This window comes from Rhipicephalus microplus, chromosome X (genome assembly GCF_043290135.1).
Source record: "Rhipicephalus microplus isolate Deutch F79 chromosome X, USDA_Rmic, whole genome shotgun sequence".
Classification (NCBI taxonomy): domain Eukaryota; kingdom Metazoa; phylum Arthropoda; class Arachnida; order Ixodida; family Ixodidae; genus Rhipicephalus; species Rhipicephalus microplus.
This window is the reverse complement of record NC_134710.1, coordinates 362,144,290-362,165,194: the sequence shown is the minus strand read 5'-3', so window position 1 is coordinate 362,165,194 and position 20,905 is coordinate 362,144,290. Positions and strand designations below refer to the sequence as shown.

General features: G+C 45.4%; 1 protein-coding gene across 1 annotated transcript in view; it reads right to left on the bottom strand.

Annotated features, from left to right (window-relative positions):
• The window catches only part of LOC119161966 (membrane-associated tyrosine- and threonine-specific cdc2-inhibitory kinase-like), a 101,873-nt gene that overhangs the window by 48,202 nt on the left and 32,766 nt on the right, over positions 1 to 20,905 (bottom strand). The window contains exons 4-5 of the mRNA XM_075879907.1: positions 9,080 to 9,364; positions 2,866 to 2,988 (exon numbers count right to left, since the gene is read on the bottom strand). Of these exons, the coding sequence (XP_075736022.1) occupies positions 2,866 to 2,988; positions 9,080 to 9,364 (408 nt within the window). The remainder of the gene's footprint in view (positions 1 to 2,865; positions 2,989 to 9,079; positions 9,365 to 20,905) is intronic.

Here is a 20,905-nt window from a genome sequence, read left to right as displayed (position 1 = left end):
GAACCAGGGAGGTCAAACTCAAGCGTTGGCCACACTTCTGCTTCGCATGCCAGGGTTACTTTTGGGAATATGGTGTTATTTTAAATATTAAGCAGCGTGTTTTTCAGAAATATTGCACCTATTGTGGTGTCCAGCCCACGCCTAGTCATAACCTGCTCCACCCAAGTCACAATGCCAAGTTTGAGGACAAGCCCGATACCAGACAGAGCAGCCTTTCACTGATGCGGACATCTCGGATGTGCCAAAGCGAATCATCGAAGCCTAGTAAGTGTTACTTGGCTTCGTCATCGTAAGCGCAAAAAAAAGTAAGAACTTCGCCCCACTGCAGTGGCCTAGTGGGTAAGGTACTCGGCTGCTGACCCGCAGGTCGCGGGATTGAATCCAGGCTGCAGCGGCTGAATTTCCGACCGATGGAGGCGGAACTGTAGGCCCGTGTGCTCAGACTTGGGTGCACGTTGAAGAACCCCAGATGGTCGAAATATCTGGAGCCCTCCACTATGGCGTCTCTCACAATCATATGGTGGTTTTGGGACGTTAAGTCCCACAAATCAATCATCAAAAGCAAGAACTTTGCGCAATCTTCGGCCCACTTTCAGTTATGTTGCTTTCAGGAGCTCACTGAGCAAGCGTTTAGTGCTCACGTCTTGCCCGGCGGCGAGGCTTGGTAGCCGGCATGTACGCCAGTGTTTCTGGTGTACACTTTTCCGCTCGCCGCTTAACGTGGAAATTTCAACAAAGCTGCTGGATGGTGCCCCCCCCCTCCCCCCCCTCCCCGGGCGTCAAAGAGCCTTCGTGTGCACGCTGAAGGAGGCGGGCAGCACGCACATAGAGGCTCCGCCCAGCGCGACCATGAAGGCTTCCGCGCGCTCGCATCCTCCTCACGGCGTCTTGCCGTGCGACATTGCCATGGTACCTCTGCTTTGTGTGCACTGACTGAAGCTATCGCGCCGAAGGGTAGTCCCTTTGTCGGGACTGGAATGCTTGGATGTCATGAGGCAGGCCGCATCTGCTCGGCTCCTGGCGCTCAGCGGTGGCCGCCTTGGCAGAGTATTGACTGTCTAGCGCAAAAGTATGGCTGATGATGGGTTGATGACTTAAGTGAGACTGTGGGACAAGTGCCTCAGAGTGCCGTGTCTTCTTCAGACAACGGCACTGCCATGGGTGTTACGCACGGGCACCGATGTCCCCCAAGCAGCCTCACCTGCCTTCTCGCCACCCTGTAGAAAAACGCCCGATAGCTTTACGTCTGCCATTTATGAGCTGTGGACATTTCACTCACGGCAGTGGCGAGTATGGCATGAAAGGCAGGTGGTTAACGCGCCGAACGACGTGGCTAACACTGTGCAGTGGCGGCCACGAAACGTACCCGACAGCGCTGCCTTCGACGGAGTGTACACATCCTCCGGCTCGTTAAACCTTCCCATAAAAATAGTCAGGCCAAAAAAACGCCTGGTGCACCTTCGAACATGCTTCTGTACCATCATTCACTTTGAGAATATGGTGGCGATTTTTTCTCAGTCTTGTGAATAATCATTACTTGGACGCACGTTCATCGAGAGCGTGCGCGCACTTTGGAGTCACATTAAGAAACATCATCACTGAACACTTGATGCATAATGAAGTCGGTGTCAGCCAACAAAGCAGGTTCAAGCACGTCTGATATCGCTAAATCGAGACAGAAAAGCGCGTCCCATTCTTTCTTTATTGTCTGCTGGTCATCACATTTTGCAAAAAAAGGCCAGCTTCCGCTGCATTGTTTTTGATTGAAAAATTGCTGCGAACAATTGCATCAAACATTAGTAGTTGTGGGAGTGCTTTTTGAAATCTGTTTGCTCTCAAAAGGGGGCAAATGAAGTGAATTGAGTGGATGCGAGATATGACCATTGCCACGACAAAATTCTTCCGAGTACTTACGGTATCATCGAGGAATTAAAATGTACATTGTGTAATTGCGATGCCTTTGACGAAGTATAAGTGCAAGAGAGCTTTTTCGATCAAGGGAGCACAAAACGGCATTCAGGAACTGTAGATGTGACGAAACGTAGCAGCAATACCATCGATTCCATAATGCAATGTCTGTAGTGTCAACGTCGAAAGAAGTGTCTTTCCCGTTCTGGTCCGGGGCTGGTACGTGGAGGATCTGGTGACCACATTAGGTGACATATCAATACAGCAATTTCAGAGCAATTTTCGCTGAATGAGGCACTTTGAGCAGCGACATTGAAGCACTATTTCATTACTGTAACTACAACTACACATAGCAGCGATCAAATCAGCAATGAAAAAGTAGTTTTTTAAGGCATGAAAAACAATAATGCAAACTTCACAGTCGTTACCGTAAAGACGAACTGACAGTTGATACAGAGAGGAAAGAGAAAAAATTGTCCCATGTGGACGACGTTAATGAAGACGAGGGGGTGGAGCTCTCGGTAATAATGTCCTTGAAGTCTACGTTGAAGTCGCCGACTAGTATGAAAGACTGACAGACAGACTGCATAGGTGATCATGTATTCTTTTCTCATATACTTGATTGATGTAGCGACATCCGTTTTACGCAGAGGTTTTGGTTTTTGTTGCGCAGGTGTTCAGTTTCTATTTAGGTTTCTCGTAGCGGATGGATGCGGACAAAGAGAAAGCCATGCCTTAAGTACATTCGCCACTACAATCGATCATTCATTGAGGCGTAGACAAGAAAATACAGCCGCAGCAGAGCGGTAATGTCCTTTCTTAAGGCTTTGAACGATTCAATGAGCTAAGGTATTGGGAAATTTTATACAAGGATCAAATCCAGGTCTGCTATTGGCTTGACAGTAGTCTACACCTCTAATTATAGAAACTAAATTCGAGACCTGAATCATTACGAACCTGCTTGAGGTCAAGCACGAGGCCAAAGTCACCTAGCTTGTAGTAGCCATCTTTGGAGATGAAAATGTTTTCAGGCTTGATGTCCAGGTGGGCCAGGTCATGGTTGTGCATATGTTTCACGCCCTGCGACAGCACAACTGGAATGACTATACTGCTTGACACCTATCGTAAACAGCTTGCTACTATATAAAACAAGGAAATGCAGCAGGTGTAATATAGATGAAACCTGCTGCTACGACAAGACGAAGATGTAAAAAAGGCGTGCATTGACACACAATGTCTCTTTTGTGAAATCTAGCAGGGGCAAGAACCAAGCCATTATCAAGCGTAATTGAGCCAGTAAACTACAACATTACTTCAAACTGTACATACGAACCAATTATTTACATATTCATTTGGCACAAAAAAGCAAAATTGAGAAAAAAAAAGCTTTTGATAAAACTGTTTTCCCCTCATAATTAGTATCTATCACACAAAATTGCAACTGCTATGAAGAGACATTTCAGCTTCATGAAACAATTTTTACAATTTGCATTACTTGACACACTTCAAAAAGAGCTCTGGAAGCAGGATTGCATTCATCTTGACGCTCCGTCTCGCCATCAGTGCAAGGTTTTCCCCCTTCCCTAGGTGCTTTTGTGAAGGGGAAATTAGACTAGATGCGTTACCTGTCACCGAAAGCATGCGAGTTACAATCGACACCAACAGGGGCACAATACTAGAGTCATGAAGATCGTTCCATGTGGCGTTATTTCCAGAGAGGCTTCATGCATCTCACAGAACGACACAAAAACAGGACTACCCATCACATTCACTTGAGCTCGGAGGCTGACGGGACGCTTCTGTGTATAACTATACATGTCGTTAGCGAATGCCATGGAACACAAAACACCTGCAATGGTATTTACACGAGCCTAAAGAAAAGGACCTTTTCTCGGTCTACAAGTAGAACGCAGTTACCATCGGGTGCTACAACTTAGGATCCCCGGACATCTGCAAGGACAAGCATTGAAGTAAACGAGGAATTCACTTGCTGTCAAATGCATCAAACAGCCCTTACATTTGAGTAATATATATTTCGGGCAAGTAAGATTATTCGCATTTTAACAAGCGTTGAAATGCACTTAGGGATGCACGTATTCAGTGTTTTCTTCCAAGTTGCGACTCCCGGAAGTTTGTGGCCTTCAGAATAAGTGCATTTTCACGAGTTTATATGAAAGGAGGGAGTATGCTTTAAGCTGAACTAAATATTTAGTGGTAACAATTTATATTGGCATGGACGACGTATCATGGTTGCCAAATGTTACTTGCCAATATCCAGCACTGAATATTGGATCAGTACACCCTCAATACGTGTACTTTCTCTAGCGACGCATCATGGAACCTGAAGAGAGAAGGTAAGGCCCAAATCATAGAAAGTATAGTAGAGAATAAAAATATGTCCCTAAAGATACAAGTTAAACATTGTCCGTGTAAATTGACAATTCTCCCTATGTAAGCCAATGTCGCTATTGTCACGTACACAGCAAAAGTTACAGTTACTCCTGAAGAGAACACGCAAAATGTAGCAACTGCACTGGTAGCTAAATTTTGCACACCGCTAGTAACCTTTCATTACCTAAAAACTACTCCAACTAAGGCGGAATTACTCGAAAGTATTGCCACGGGGTCGTGACGTTCATGAAGTCAGCAGGCTGTTGAATATAAAACTTTATTTGGCTGAACTTGTGGCCAGAAAACTGAGGGTAATGTTACGGCAAAACACTGGCACTGATAGCGGCGAAGAGAGCTTCGGGAGTAAATAGACTGACAAGTGGTGAAGCCCGTCGGTATTTATACATGCGCTATTCAATACTCCAGCCTTACCACTGGTCCTCGCGCAAGCTCTGGAATAATCTCGTATATTCATGCCAAGCGCGTAATCTTAACAGAATGGTCTACAGTAATAGCAGACCTTCTCAAACAATTATGCTCAGTTCTCCCTGAGACGTCCTGACAGGCTTTATGGGCGAAGACCGAATAGAACAGAAGTGAAAATAAGAACCATGCGTGGCCTTGCCCCCTCTCAAAAAGACTCATGCCGATGGTTAAAGCAGAACACGGGGGGAAATGCATGAATAAAAACATTACAGCAATAAGAACAAGCAGAATAATAAGCACAAACAACAACGCACCATAACTTGAAAATGACAAAGCATAGAGTCCTTGTGTACGTTAACGCGTATGAAACGTATTGGGGTGCGCATGCTGCCGTTGAGAGTTCTAAATGCCGTCGCAGACAACCTCGTAGCCTAGTGTACCTAGATACCGCACTACCTGGTACTGTTAGATGTACCGTCGGAGAAGTTTCTAACTGAGGCTACATCAATGTATCGGCATCCACACTAAAACACAGTCGCCGGGCTGGTAGTCCATAACGTGTCGTCGTGTCGTCAAAAATTGTAACGGCGGTGGTCGCTCGTCTGGGTTATGTCATCGCGTAGCATTTTGCCGGTTTTAGATGTGAAGGATCGATGAAGTCGGTGTCAGCACACAAAGCAGGTTCAAGCACGTCTGATATCGCTAAATTGAGACAGAAAAGCGCGTCCCATGCTTCCTTTATTGTCTGCTAGTCATCACATTTTGCAAAAAAAAGGCCAGCTTCCACTGCATTGTTTTTGATTGAAAAATTGCTGCGAACAATTGCATCAAACATAAGTAATTGTGGGAGTGCTTTTTAAAATCCGTTTGCTCTCAAGAGGGGGCAAATGAAGTGAATTCAGTGGATGCGAGGTATGACCATTGCCACGAGAAAATTCTCCCGAGGACTTACGGTATCATCGAGGAATTAAAATGTACATTGTGTAATTGCGATGCCACTGACCAAATATAAGAGCAAGAGAGCTTTTTCGATCTGCACATCGATAGAGATGAAGGATTAGATGTCTAACGCTCTCCTTCCGTCCGCATCACTCCCCTCGTCGTAGATGTTTGAGCAGTGCCAACTAGCTCCCGCACTCCTAGCAGTAATCGGTGACGTACCTATTCCTCGCCTGCCGCGCGCTTGCCATGTGTCAGCTCACTCACCTCACTCTCTTCACCGCTCGCAACGCTCGAGCACACTCCTTACTTGGGCATCATCTCACCCACGCCCCCTCTTCCCATCTGGTGGCCAGAAGGCACAAGCCAGTGGGTGCACACGCAGGTGGCGGCTCGAGAATCTCTAATGGCACTGCGCCGTCTCGCCTGTAGACAGACAGAAATTAGGTGCCTTCTTCCTTTTCCTCATGAACAACTAACAACACTCTCTAAGCATCGACAATGTGGACAGCCCTCTGATGTTAGCTACGTGATCGAGCCGATGGGCGGGACGCCACCATGGAATTGTCTCCGCAAGTGTGCATGTACCTTTCCCGGCTGTCACCGGCGTTGCAAGGGTCAGCGAAGCCGAACGCGTTTGCAAATGAAGACGTCCACACCAACGAGGCGTGAGCCAGGGAAGCCGAAAGCAAGCATCGACAGTGGAATACCAGCGACACTGACGAGGTGAGAGTCGAGAATGCTGATTGCGTTCAAGAATAGAGACGGCGCGTGGATAACACCGACGAGACGCGAGCCAAGGAAGCCGAGTGGAAGCGTCTTCAACGCGTCACACCTCCACTGTCTTTGCGTGTCAGACAGACGTTTACTTGAGTAGACGCTACATCGAGTTTCGCTTCAAACCGTTCTTCCAGCACTTGTGTCGACGCCCGTTTCAACGGGGTCAATGCCTTGCGCACCGCTGCTATTTCGCATCTCATCAGGGTTCCCTTCGGGGAAATGGTCCATGGAGGTGTTCCTCTACGGCTTCACGTTCTCGCAACGGAACCCAAAAAGAGGTCTGCCAGATTGATCTGCCACTTTCTTCTGTTATTATATGACGTTTCATGACTGGCATCTGTCGAGTTCTGGACAACGATGAGAAGCAGTTCCTGAACTGCAGGAGAAAAGTTTTGCGCTGGTCTTGCATGGGTTTCAGAAGGCGTGGGTTGATGTCGAAATATGGTTGGAAACATCGACTCTTCGAGGCACGTTGGAAACTATCTGAAAGGGGAAAATGTACACTGGTGTCAACACATTCGTCCATGTAGGATATCGTCGTACTGTTGTTGAGGTGCCTGTATTCATTGCAGAAGTTTGTTACCTATACCTCGATTTCCCATGACTCAGCTCGACGATGTCTCTTGCGAGGAAAGTCTGACGGCTAAGGAAGAGGCCATTGTTGCCTTTCATGACACCTTCAAAGACGTTGTTTTGGTGCCGACGGAAGCGATGACGCTTGAGCAAGGCGTAGTGTTGTCGCCGTCTTGAAGCACACCTAAAGCGCAATTTTTTAGCCTTGTGGAGATCGTCAGCGTGTTTTCCGATGTTAGTGGTATTGACTCGGTGCTCAGGTCGGTGATAGCGCCATGTTGTCTTTGGGAGTTCATCCCAAGTATCATAACTCTGGAGTCATATTGTGCCCGCCGTGGCGGTCTAGTGACAAAGGTACTCGACTGCGGACCCGCATGTCGCGGGGATGAAATCCCGGCTGTGGCGGCTGCATTTCCGATGGAGGCAGAAATGTTGTAGGCCCGCGTGCTCAGTTTTGGGTGCAAGTTATAGAATCTCAGGTGGTCGAAATTTCCGGAGCCCTCCACTACGGCGTCTCTCATAATCATATCGTAGTTTTGGGACCTTAAACTTCACTTATCTTCATCATCATAATCAAGTCATACTGCAGGATTTCAAAGCTCGCTGGATAAGTATGGTTATTAATGATGACTCTTGCTGAGGAGACTCCAGTCGGCGTTATTAAGTGATCTGCAGTGGCCCGAATTTAAGGGTCTTGCCATTCAGTGCACCATTAAATGTGAAGGAGCTCTTTCACTTGCATGTATAACGCCGTCCCTCCGTACGAACACACCGCGTGCTACAGGTGTTGGCGCATTTAGTTCATGTTCTCCTCGCAGTGTGCACTGACGTAGCTCTCCCTCACTTGTCACGCGTTCGCCGTTGCGGCCGCAGCTGCCGCTTCATTCGTTTGCCGCCAACACCTGCCGCGACCACCACTCGCTGCACGACGGACTTGTCAGTTTACGCAAAATAAACTTTATACGCGCTTATCGTACGCTCTGTAACGTATCTGTAATTGTCAACTACGAGACCTACGCTAGCCATTGCGTCAATCAAAACTTGTAGTGCTCACCACAACATACGCGTTTGCGTCGTTCTATCAGTGATGCCACCCGTGGGCAACACTGCTGCTTCGCATACCATCAGGGATCCCTTTGAAGAGATGGCCGAAACTTTTTGAACTTCGTCAGGGAAGGCCCACTGACGAAGGAATAGTGAGCTCCAGTGTCGACGAGAGCAGTGACAGTGTGGCCGTCGTCTTTTACCTCGAGGTCGCTGGTTTGTAATCGTCCGTTTTAGTTGAGTTGCGACATCGGATCATGGCAAGCTAGGTTTATTTCTCTCATTGCACGTAGAATCTTGAATCTTTTTCAGTCTGGGAAAGTTGGACGTCAAGGCCGCTTTCGTCTTGCGGCGGGTGCTTTCGGCTTTGTTGCGGCGTCGTCGTCGGCGGAGGATGATCGTCAGGTTGTCGTACAACAACCACACCTCCATCAGTTGCTGCCTTTAGCTTTCCAAGTATGGGCTCGAGAAACGGCCAATAGTTGGGCTGGTATACTGGCAGCACCGCAGTGACTGGTAGCGTCCTGGCGATGGTGATTGGTAATGTCATCAGCGTATCAACTGCGCTTCTGTGAGGCAGTCACTGATATCTTGAAGTCGTTCACCCCTCTGTGGGTTCGGCGTGTTCAATTACCACATTAGGAATTACCCCTATGCCCTATGCGCTGCAAAAGAACTTTTGGTGTATGCTACGTTAATTCCAAGACGGTGACACAGCGTCACTAAGGGGTGAGAGAAAAAGAGTTCTGAATATTTTCACTCTGACCTCTCTGCCAATACAATTCTCAAAGTCCTTGAAGTGCTCCTGCTTTTTGGGACTATCCTGTTACTATTCTTTAGTAGTAGTTCACTGCCCTATCATACAGATAGCACGTCAAAACAGCAACGTTCCTAATTACCCTCGCAAGTTTGTACCATTTCCGGGAATTAACTTGCGATCGGGTAGTAATGTATGCGACAAGAAGTTACTACCCGAAGTTAGTACTACCTCTTTTAAATGTACTGAAAGTCTGCATACCAGCAGCAGGTCGACCAGGAACTCCCAGACAATACTCTCGGGCAAGTTGTGGTGTCGATCAGCATAGGCAGCTAGACTGCACTCGCACAACTCCGTCTGAATGAACAAGCGGGAATCCTCCTCCCACGCCTTGATGAAACGCACACAGTGTGGATGTGGTGGCAGAAGCTCGTGCTTGGCTACCTCTTGCAGCTGCAGCCAACGATCGCGTGGGCCCCGGAACTGGCGGTTGCCCACCTTGACCGCATACCAACGGCCATCATCGAGGCATCGTACCTTGTACACCTGCAAAGGCAGAATTAGTTTTTGTCGTCCCTCTTGAACTGCGTGACGTGACGAAAATGTACCTCGACTGGTTGTTACGGCATTTTGAGAAACAAGATAGCCCACCAGATATGCACTGCAAGGACCTGCAACCACAAGCGTAGTGATCCTTGCTATTTTCACTTGTACAGCTGAAATAAAAAATAAGAAATGTACACCTGTGGCAAGATTTGTGGTTATAACATCCCAAAATCAGGGGATGTCGTAATGGAGTGCCGCGGAAGTTTCCATCCACTGGCGATCTTTAACGTGCTCTGACATTGCACCGTACAAAGACTTCAGAATTTCACCTCCATCAAAATGCGACCGCCACAGCCGGGGGTTACACGCTACATGAGAAGCAAGCAACGCAGAAAATAAATGTTCTTACCGAGTAAACCATGTCTCATCCAGCTACAGACCACTTTTTTGTAGGGTGGTTCTGCGCCGCTGACACGTGGCAGATTAGTGTGCAATCAAATCGACAGCCTCTAATCGTAATATTTCTTAAATCATAAGAATGACAATGACACACAAGTGTGAAGGAGCAGCAAATACTAAGTAGACCTGTGTTTGCTTGGCCCTGAAAGAGCAAGCTAGCACATTTACAGAACAAAACGGGTACAGTATAAATGAACCACAAAGTCATCTTGAGGACCATTACAGTGGCTTAAGAAGAAAATTTTCAAACAAGGAGTAGGCACAATAAAACTTGTTTTAGCTGTTGCAGCATTCTCTGAAGCGAATATTTTAAAGAACAATGGATTGTTATCTTCATTCCCAACGTTTCGGTTCACACAAAGCACGAATGATCTCCCAAGATAATATACCCAAATTTCATAAAATTGCACTACAAACCTATACTACATTATTTGAAATGAAATAATAATCTTACCAGACACCAGAAGTGACCAAGAAAATGCTGACAGTTTCGTATGTGATGAAAAGCGCTAAGAAGTTGAGCACAACGGCATGCCTCGATATTATGTTTGTCATGGTGAATAGTACAAGGCGACTGCAAAAACAAAAACGCTACGAAGATTCTTAAGGTAGGCATGTGTCATGTATGAAGATTGTATCTGTTAGGACTGGCAAGCTCCAGCGTCTAGCATTTTTTAAATATTAGGCACCGTTTGAAAAACAATTTCTTGGTCATGAGATCGCTGCATACAAGTTCACGGGGCAAGCACAATATTCCAGTATTTTGAACTGGTGCACCCGGACGAGTGAAGTCAGCCTATAGGTCTTGCTCAGCTACTGTCAGCTGTTCATTTGCGACTATGGGGCATTAAAAAAACGTGATATCAGAGAAAAGTAAAAGTGGAAAATGATGTAGAGTAAACAGCACTTGTTCAGAGTTAACGGGGGCTGGCATAGGCCAACTCCTCTTCTGCATGGCGGGTTGCAGAGGTAGTACACAAGGTTTAGCTGTCAAATATGGGTGAGGAAAGAGCTGTAGATGCTGGGGCGAATTTGGAAATCTGATGATCAGCTGAGTTTATAGAATAATTTCATACGACGTAGTTCAAAATTATATAGTTTATTATTGTCACTGTAACTAGAGAGACCTACAAATTTGCTCAAACAAGACCGCTGGGGACATGGGATATATCAGATGCATCGAGGATGAGGTAACCGAACTACTAGGCTATAGTGAGTGTAAACTAAGCAACGAACCTTACAGATACACACCTGGCAACTGATGCATGTCACTATCTTAAGATTGCTTATGGTATTTTCTGCATATATTACAAGCTACCTGCGGCACTTGTGGTTTTTGACAAAGTGCGGAAAGAACCGAAAATTGCTTTATTGCAGAAGCTGTACAAGGCTAGACGAATTGAAAAAAAATCACAGCAGGTCCATGAAGTGAATTGTAATGAGTGGGGTGAAGCTACCGTCACTCCGTCCGTCTGTCTGTCTGTCTGTATGTCTCCTCCTATCGTACTAGAGCATGCAGCATTACGGAAACCACCAACATCCGTCTAGTAATATTTCAAGGATACACAAATCGTCATAAGTGAGAGATTCTAAAATATAGCTAGAAGTGGCCAATACAACATACCACGAGGGAACGACTCACACCCTATGGAGCTTTGCCCCATAAAGTGTTCGGCAGCAGTTCCACAAGCGGTCTCCACTGGCAAAACTATTAGTTACGCCATTCTCAGGGTCGTATCAAAGTACGCGCGTGCCATTGGCTGCGTTGTGAGTGACGTAGCCGATCCCACCGCAACCACAGCGCCGAGCACGCACGCATCAGTTTCTATCAAGGCCTGCCACATGGGTAAGCCACGAAGAAATAAACAAGAGCATTAGTGGAAAGATGAAAAAGCGTGCATTCGCTGGGCCAATAGTGCAGTCCGGGCAGAAAAATGGATCCGGGAGGTCAAGTGCCGACAGAAACTGCGTAGCGATCACCTGGCAGCCTTCCGAGCTGCGCTAAATAGCGAACGGGAATACAAGCGCCGGTGGCAAGCGGTTCCTGCCAACCACGTCGACAAATTAACTTGCGATGTCAAAAATATGCAACACGCTGCGCTGAGCCAGGGCCGGTGCGGGCACGACCGGGTTAAGATGACCATAGACACTTTTAGCTGGGCGTACGTAACGATCCTACGTACGCTGCATGTGAAGTGCTGGAAGAACTTCTCGTTAGGCGTATTGACCGTACCGAGATACGTTTGGTTCCACTAGACCTATGTTATTAGAAATAGAACAGCTTTTGGGTGCTTTTTAAAGCACTCGTGTGCTAGCGGCTGCCTTAATGGCCACCAGCAAACAAACCAAGGTGAATAATTTTGGATCCACGGTGTACGTCGGTTTCTTCCAGACGCTGAATCAAATCGCTGGTTTGTACTTCTGCTAGCAGTGCAACGTCGTCCTTCAAAGTAAAATATACTCATCCTGGTCAGCTTTGTTGCTCTTTGTATTCGACGCCATTGCTACCATTTTGCTATCTGGTTCCTATTTCGATTGAGATATCGTGGGAGCGTCACGCCGCGTACGTTTCACTTCATTACGTTTACACACGCTGCGTTTTTTTCGGCGTACGCATGCATCCATGGAATAGATTCCATAGGTACTACACGTGCGCACTTTTATCCCTCAACCCAGCTGGGTACGTAGGCTCGTTACGTACGCCGAACTAAACGTGTAATCTTGGGAGCACGTTCGCTGGAGCAAACACCAGATTTCAGCGGCAATTTGGTTTTTGGGTGTGACGTCTCCGACCACCTGTGGTTTGTAAAAAACGACTGTGACTGACGCAATGCGAAACGCACTAAACCGTTAGGGTCACTCATCTATGACCATGATCATGTGAGGCACAAGGTGTGGCATGTGAAAAACACGGTGGTAAACCCAAGAAAATGTATGTTTAAACTTATTTGGAAATGATCGATATGTGGGATTTGTGTCCCAAAACAACCAGATGATTACAAGGAACGGCGCAGTAAAGGGCTTCGGAAATTTTTACCGCCTTGGTTTTTTTATTGTGCACCAAATATGAGCTTATGAGTCTACAGCAATTTGGCCTCCATCGAAAATGCATCCGCCACTGCCGAGATTCGATCCCGCGACCCGTGGATCAACAGCCGAGTACCTTAGCTACTAGACCATCAAGTGCAGGCAACGTCATTGAAAACACGCACATTTAACAGAATTGTGAAAGGCTTCAATGCAGCGTCGGGTTGAACCCGCTGCTAAACACCTGGGTCGTAGGTTTTAAATTTTGCTGATTAACTATTTTTACGGAAAGCTTGAGTGGTGGTGTTTTATTTATGATCGGTACAACATCCTTGGAATACCACTATATTGACAGAGATTTCACCCATTGACATGTAGTGTTTGACGTCGCAAAACAACCATCTGATTATGAAAGACACCGTAGTGGGGGGGGCTCCGGAAATTTCGACCACTTGGGGATCTTTATTGTGCACCCAAATCTGAGTACATGGGCCTACACTATTTCTGCCTCCACCGAAAATGCAGCCGCTGCAGCCGGGATTCGAACCCGCGACCTGCAGGTTTCACCTATGAAAGCTCTAAGCCAAGGATGCCAAATTAGCTATTTTGAAGCCAGATATAGCTACTTTTGAACTCGTCAAGCTACTGAAAATAAATTTAGCTACGAGTAGCTATTGTACCATTTTTATCGAAAGATTAGGTCCTACTCAAGCTACTTTAGTGAGCTCGAAATGTAGTGTATTGACATTTTCTAAATTGTTACAATACAGATATACATACTTGTACATACATACTTGTACAATACATACTTGTACATATATATGAAACCGGAAATCATTTCATTCAAGGAGATCAAATATGACGTTGGGTTTGTGAAGTGTATATTTAGTCATAAATTGAAGAGAAATAAGTGAAGGAAAAATTAACGGGCTGCCACAGAAAAAATTGTGCAATTTTTGCCGCTTTTTATTCCCCTTCATTTGCGACAAAATGACGCACGCACACACGCACGCACACACACACACACGCACACACACACACACACACACACGCGCGCACACACACACACACACACACACAGAAAAATGCGACGAACACAGCTTGCCGAGTCATGTAATTCAGAAATGACACGATAGCGTCATACTCAGTGAGGAAGGATAATGCTCATTCACTGGCCGATATCGGACAATGCTTATACGTATCGCAGATGTCATGTACGTTTACTGACTCAGCTTCACACATCTGCCATTTTATGTTTTTGGGAAAGAGTCATTTGTATGCTTGCTTAAGGTTCTGGTAGTTTAGAGTACAGTTTTTTTGTTGTTAACTGCGATCTTGAATGTAAGCCTACTTTGAGCTTTCCTGTCAGCTTTCTCCTCGGATAAGACGTGAAAGGCAACCCTATTGCGAAAACCAGCGCCACTTAGTACCAGCGTCCCGCGCCATGCCTGATTATGGGCCCAGCGTGGCGCTGGTACCAGCGCCTCCCAGCGCTTGTACTGGGACGCTGGAGTGGCAGCGTTTCAGTACTCTGCGCAAAATCGCCTCACAGGGTTAAAACTGGGGTGACCATTCGCCATAAGTAAATGAATATAAAAGCAAAATAGCACGCATTCACATAAAATTTTAAAAAATAAAACAGAAAAACACCTTACTTGACAGGATTTGACCTCGCCACTTTCTGAGTACTACCTGAGTACGCTACCCACCATGAGACACCGTAACGTGCATTGTACGTTGTAAAACGCGCCCTTCGACTGCATGTTTACAAGTCGCACAGCCAAGATCGACGTGATATTCCTTTCCCAATAACAATTGCGTCTTGATTCGACAGTGAGGACTGGCTTCCGGGAACCGAATGATGCGCAAATATAACAAGAGCGCAAAATTTTGTGAAGAATCCACATCTCAACTCTGACTAATAACAAATTGACTGGAGGAGCAGCCACATATTGTCGGCTGTTGCTGCCGATATTTTTTTTTATACAGGCTTCTCACTTTTTACTGGTCAACATGTACAGATAGTTTAAAATGACTTGCATATGCGCGCACACAATTAAATATTGAGATTATTTTGTTTCGCGCAAGCGACGATGTAGTGGTATGCATCCGGCGTGCCAGATTACACACTTGCAGTTATATCGATACCTGCAACTAAGAAACCGCTGAAGAAATTACTAATGCAATCTGCTCAAAAAGTATCCCAGTGTGTTAGTTCACTAAGGCGTACCAAGTTAACTACACAAAATTGCGTGTCCTTACATAAGAGTCAGATAAGTAATGGCTCCTGCGCTCAGAAAAAAGCTTTCTTTGGCAGCCTGCGTCGCTGAAAGCATGACGCATCGATCGTCGCTGCTCCTTGTGTGGGCACCACACACGCAGATAAATGATTGATTTAGGCTCAGGGATGTCTAAACTGTACTTTACAGTCATTCGTACACTTTAGAATTGTGCCTAATTAAAGTAAAAGCGCCGGCAGCATGTACACCACTGCGGCTGGCATGATAGGCCTCGCTTGAACGGGGCACGAAGTAAGGGTGCTCTCAAAGCAGCTGAGTTGCGATGCTTCAAGTTTCTGCATTTGATCTTTGCTACATTTCTAACTGTTACCTAAACAGCACCCGAAGTAAGAGGAAGGACAATCATTGCCAGAAATGCATTTACGAAGTAGCGATATCGAGTGACAGCCGTTTTTCTGGCCTCCGCTGGCAGTATACAGAGAGCGTGCCAGTGTACAGATATATGCAGTTTTATCAATGCCAACAATTAAAAACACCCATACAAATACTAATGCAATCCACTGAAACCATATGCCAGGGAGTCAGTTCACGAAGTCGTACTGAATAACCCACTGGAAATTGCGTGTTCTTACACATATTATTCAGAGAAGTACCGGCGAAGTGCAGCCGGCAGCTTTTGGTGACAGCCTGCTTAGCTGAAAGCGCGACGCATCGATCGTCAGCGCCCCTTGTGCGAATATCGACACTAGCCAAAATGGTTTAATTAGGTTCATGAATGTCACAACTATACTTTACAGTTATTCTCACACTTTAAATTTGTGTGTACATGAAGCAAGAAACGCCGGTAACGTATACACCAACGTGACAGGCATGACAGGCCTAATACTCGCTGGGCGGGCACTGGGTAAGACCGCTTTCGACGCGGCGAGTTGGGATGGTTGAAGATTCTGCATTTGAGCTTCGGAACATTTCTAACTGTTACGTGAAGTAAGTAGAAGGATAAGCATGGCCAGACATTCATTTAAGTGGTGTGGCGGAATCAAACGACAGCTTTTTTTCTTTCCTCCACTGGGAAATTATGCGAAGCGACAGAGCTCATTTACGTTTCGTCAACTTGGTGGCAAAAACAGTTTTTTTTATAGGAGTGGCGTGCAGCTGCATGCTTACGAACACTGAAATTTGGAATTGTTTCAGCAATACGCGGCTGATGCGAATATGGCCGGTATACGTGGGGGAATATGCGGAAAAAGTGCCTTAGAATTGCTGCGATACGTTCGTGCGCCTTCAAAGTACTTACAGCGCAATCTATTTTACAACTTTAAGGGTAGATTTTCCAATAAATCATGCGTCTTACGCAATTATTTCTGCCAAATTTAACCAAAAGGGTCTATTTATTGTGATTACACTTTTTGTACACCCATTTCTAATTTTATGCATTTTAAAAAAGAGCGAGTAAAAATAGTGTCTTTTTATCCCACAACAATAATCGTAATATATTACCTTCAATCCTTGCGCTATTTCCCCGCGCCCGGTACATTTCGGTCACGATCGACATGCCCATTATGGGGGTTACATTGCAGTCTCGGTAGGAAAGTGGCCAGCGCCGAGTTTTCAAGAAAAGAAGTGCACACGAGCCTGACGGCGATTATTGTTGTGGGACAAAAAGACACCCTTCACTCGATAATTTTTAGAGTGTGTGTACTATAGGTGTGTGTTCGCTAGTTACATCTAAGGGTGCTTACTTGAATGTTACACCTATCATATGTGTATATAGTTTGGAGCATCAATACATATCACATCTCAACAAATGCAATCAAACCGCATGCCAAAGTTCTGGTGAAAAGATCGATGTTTCGGCATTTGTTTTCATTTCACGTTTCATTCGCCAAAATATATCGTTCAATGTATTCTATTTATTATTCCACCTCCTATATACAATATTCAGAAGACTCCTCACATGTTAATTCATGCGTTGACTTTTTGGGATTCCTACTAAATAATACTTGGCTGCCCCTCATGTACATTCATTCCTAATTCACACAGAGACATCGGTAAAAGAGAATATGTTCAGCCTAAACATTACATGAAACGGTAACAGACTGCTTTTGATAAGCTATTGAAGGTGCTTTATCATTTGAAATCACACTAATTTTTTTCGTACCAGAGGTCTTGTTTTATTCACAATGCGGTCGACATATTTCCTCACACCGAAGTATTTCGCATCTATCCAGAAGTCACTGATTTATTCAGTGAGTTATATTTAGATCTATGAACATCGATTAGCTCAAATTGATTGTTTGCAGCGTTCGCGTTGCCATGGAACTAGGCATGTTTACAAATAACTGGCTAAGCTCACTCTGACGCAGCTGCGGTGCACGCAACCAGCACCGCAGGATAAGCTTGGCGCACACCCGCTAAGCTCGGCTGAACTCGTTTCAATGGAACGCACCACTCTGTCGGCACCTACTGCTCTTTTTTATTTGTTTGATATGAACGCTTGCACATCGTATAATGTACACGTGAACGATCGCAGCCGACACTAGCGCACCGTACCCGTGCCACAAGAAGGAAGAGTAGTTGACTAATTTCAGCGCTGTAATTGACAGTTCTAACTATAGCATTACAATGCACTGATAATCGCACATTTCTATGCTTGCACAAAATTTATGACTTGAGATAAAAGCAAGCGTCATTCATACTTTGTCGGTAGAAAAAAGCATAGTCCCTAGCTCCTTGATGAATGGCAGTGTGTTATTGAAAACAAGGTGATAGCAAAGCAGGGGTGTTGCTAGGATTTAAGCATGGAGGGGGATAGAAAGAGGAAACAAGGGGGCCTGACCAATTTGTATGTACAACTTTTCCTGTGGTTGTGTACGTGAGAATCCAAACCGGCAGCTTTCTTTTTTCGAAATGGGCCAAATTCTGACCCGAAAGTAGATCAAATGACACTCAATTGGGTCGTACCTTCATCTTTCCTCCAAAACAGTAACATTAAAACATTATTTAATTAATTACTGTTCTAAAAAAACGTTGATAGCATATATAGGCATAGGAAGCTTTAGTTCAGGTTGCTTTGGTTCTATATTTGGCCAATTTTGAATTAGAAAAACACCTCAAATGAACATAAAAACGAGGTGGAGATGTCTTAAATACGAAACAATCTCTGCGCCATCCTTCTCTAACTTTTTATTTATATCTATGTTGCACAAGTAACAAATTTGGACTCCAAAATGTCGAAAAAACGCTGCAATTACGCCTCATTTCGGAAAAGAAAAATGTGCATCACAAAGGCTACGCATTTGGCACCTGCATACGTCAGTGGCAAAAAAAAAAGACTAAAGCTCTGCTAGCAATTAAATATGTTGTCAAGCATAAAATATTACACTAAATCTTGGTGGCTTGACCTAGCTTGGAATTTATATCACAAAATGCTGCTGCTATAAATTTCGGTTTCGGTCTTGAGGTCTTGGGTACACATCTAGTACACTCTCGCAGGGCAACTGCGCATCGCCATCGTCAACTGGCAGACTTTGGATTGGGTGGTAACATGTTGTGCGAGTGTTTGCTGCAGGCTGACGGTGGCGGATTGTTTTACTATTCACTTGCTTTGTCCTGGATGTGTACTTATACGGCTTGCACAGTTTAACTCGCGCTTACTGTAGATAGAGTACGTGTCACTGTAATCTGTGGCGCGTCGGCAAGTACAGAACAACTTCGGTGCGGCGGAGTGTGTGTCCTCTGTCAACTGATGATGATGATGTTTGATGTTTTATGGCGCAAGGGCCATTTCACGGCCAAAGAGCGCCAGTTCATCTTACTAAAAACATGGACAATGATTGTGATAAGCGGCTGTATAAGGGCCATAAAATTCCTCGCGGTAAGGCGGGTAAAAACATGCAAGTAATAAAATCATGACCATGTCGTGAAAGGTGTGTGCGGTGTGAATAGATGACAAAAGTTGGTGATAATAAAAGACGATGGTGGATATGTATGGCATTAGCACAAGTGCCTCACACGTTCATACCCTTGCGTCCAAGGGCCGTGAGGCAAGTGCTTTCTTGTGTAACTACCGCAGCAAAAACCTCTCTGGAGAGGTCATGCTACGGGATGCCCGGGTATATGATGTGAAAACTATGAATTTCTTTAAAAAACGCTAACAATGATTTGTGACTAAAAAGCGGTTCCCTACCGACGAACATTGCAGGGTGCAAAGGTATATGTTGTCGGTAGGGTAATGGAAAGTGTTGTTTTCTTACAGTGTCCAATTGTTTGCACTCAATTAAAATGTGAAGGACTGTCAATACTTCACCACATTTGTTACACAATGGTGGATCGCCACCGGACAAAAGGTGTGTGTGTGTCGTGTATGTGTGTCCTATCCTGAGTCTCGTTAGTATTACCTGTGTATGACGCGATTTCGATACAGGCAGCCGATGACCAAGGTGTGGCTTAATAACGTGTAGTTTGTTTTGTGTGTGTGTATCCCACTTGCTCTGCCAGTATACTCTGAGGTTTCGTTTGAGAGACGGCTTAAGATCAACGGCCGGGATTGATATGGGTGTAGGGGCAGTGCTTTTATGGACGGATGCAGCGAGCTGATCCGCCCTCACGTTGCCTTGAATCTCACGGTGCCCTGGCACCCAGCACACTACAACATGTTGTTTGAGTGTGTATAGTGTGCATAAAATGGAGTAAAGTGAGACAAGGACTGGGTTTTTGTGTTTTTTAAGAGTGTGCAGAGCCGTTACTACACTGAGGGAGTCTGTATAAATTATTGCTTTTTGTATTTGTAATTGCTTGATGTGTTTAGCCGCCACAAGTATCGCGTAGGCTTCCGCTGTGAAGATACTTGTGCCTGGATGTAGAGGGCCAGCATCCGAAAAGGATGGGCTGACAGCAGCGTAGGACACAGAGGAGTTAGACTTGGAGGCATCTGTAAAGAACTCAGGACGTGTGTATTTATGTTGAAGTTCCAGGAAGTATGTTCGGATATGGGCAATAGGCGCATGTTTTGTAACTTCAAGAAAGGACACATCACAGTCTATAGTCTGCCACTGCCACGGTGGCAGATATGCTACAGGAGCCATTAAACTATGTTCAACTGAGACTCCAGTTTCCTCAGCTAGACTTTTCAGGCGAACTGAGAAGGGCTGCCTCATCGAAGGCCTGTTTTGAAACAGAATGGAGCTCGACAAATCAATAATAGTGGAGTATGAGGGGTGCTTCTTATCTGCTTTCACCTTAAGGAAATAAACAAAGGACATGTAAGTTCTCTGCAGATGAAGCGACCACTCATTCGACTCAACATAAAGGCTTTCTACGGGGCTGGTGCGAAAAGCACACGTAGAAAGGCGGATGCCCAATTGGTGCACGGGGTCCAGCATCTTCAAAGCACTTTGTGTTGCAGACTGATAAATAATGTCCCCATAATCTAAGCGGGTGCGAATGAGGCTTCGATACAGATTCATGAGACATTGCCTGTCACTACCCCACGTAGTACGTGACAACACTTTTAAAACATTCATGGCTTTTAAACATTTTGTTTTTAGATACTTGATGTGCGGTACGAAGGTCAACTTGTTGTCCAAGATTATTCCTAAGAATTTATGCTCCACATTGACAGACAGACGTTGACTGTTCAGTTCAATGTCAGGTTCTGAGTGCATGCCGCTCTTTCGGGAGAACAAGACACACGTGCTCTTTAGTGGGTTCAGTCGGAATCCGTTTTCCTCTGCCCAATTTGAGACCTTGTTTAAACCTAACTGAACCTGTCGCTCACACATGGCCAAGTTGCATGACTTGAAGCCAAGCTGAA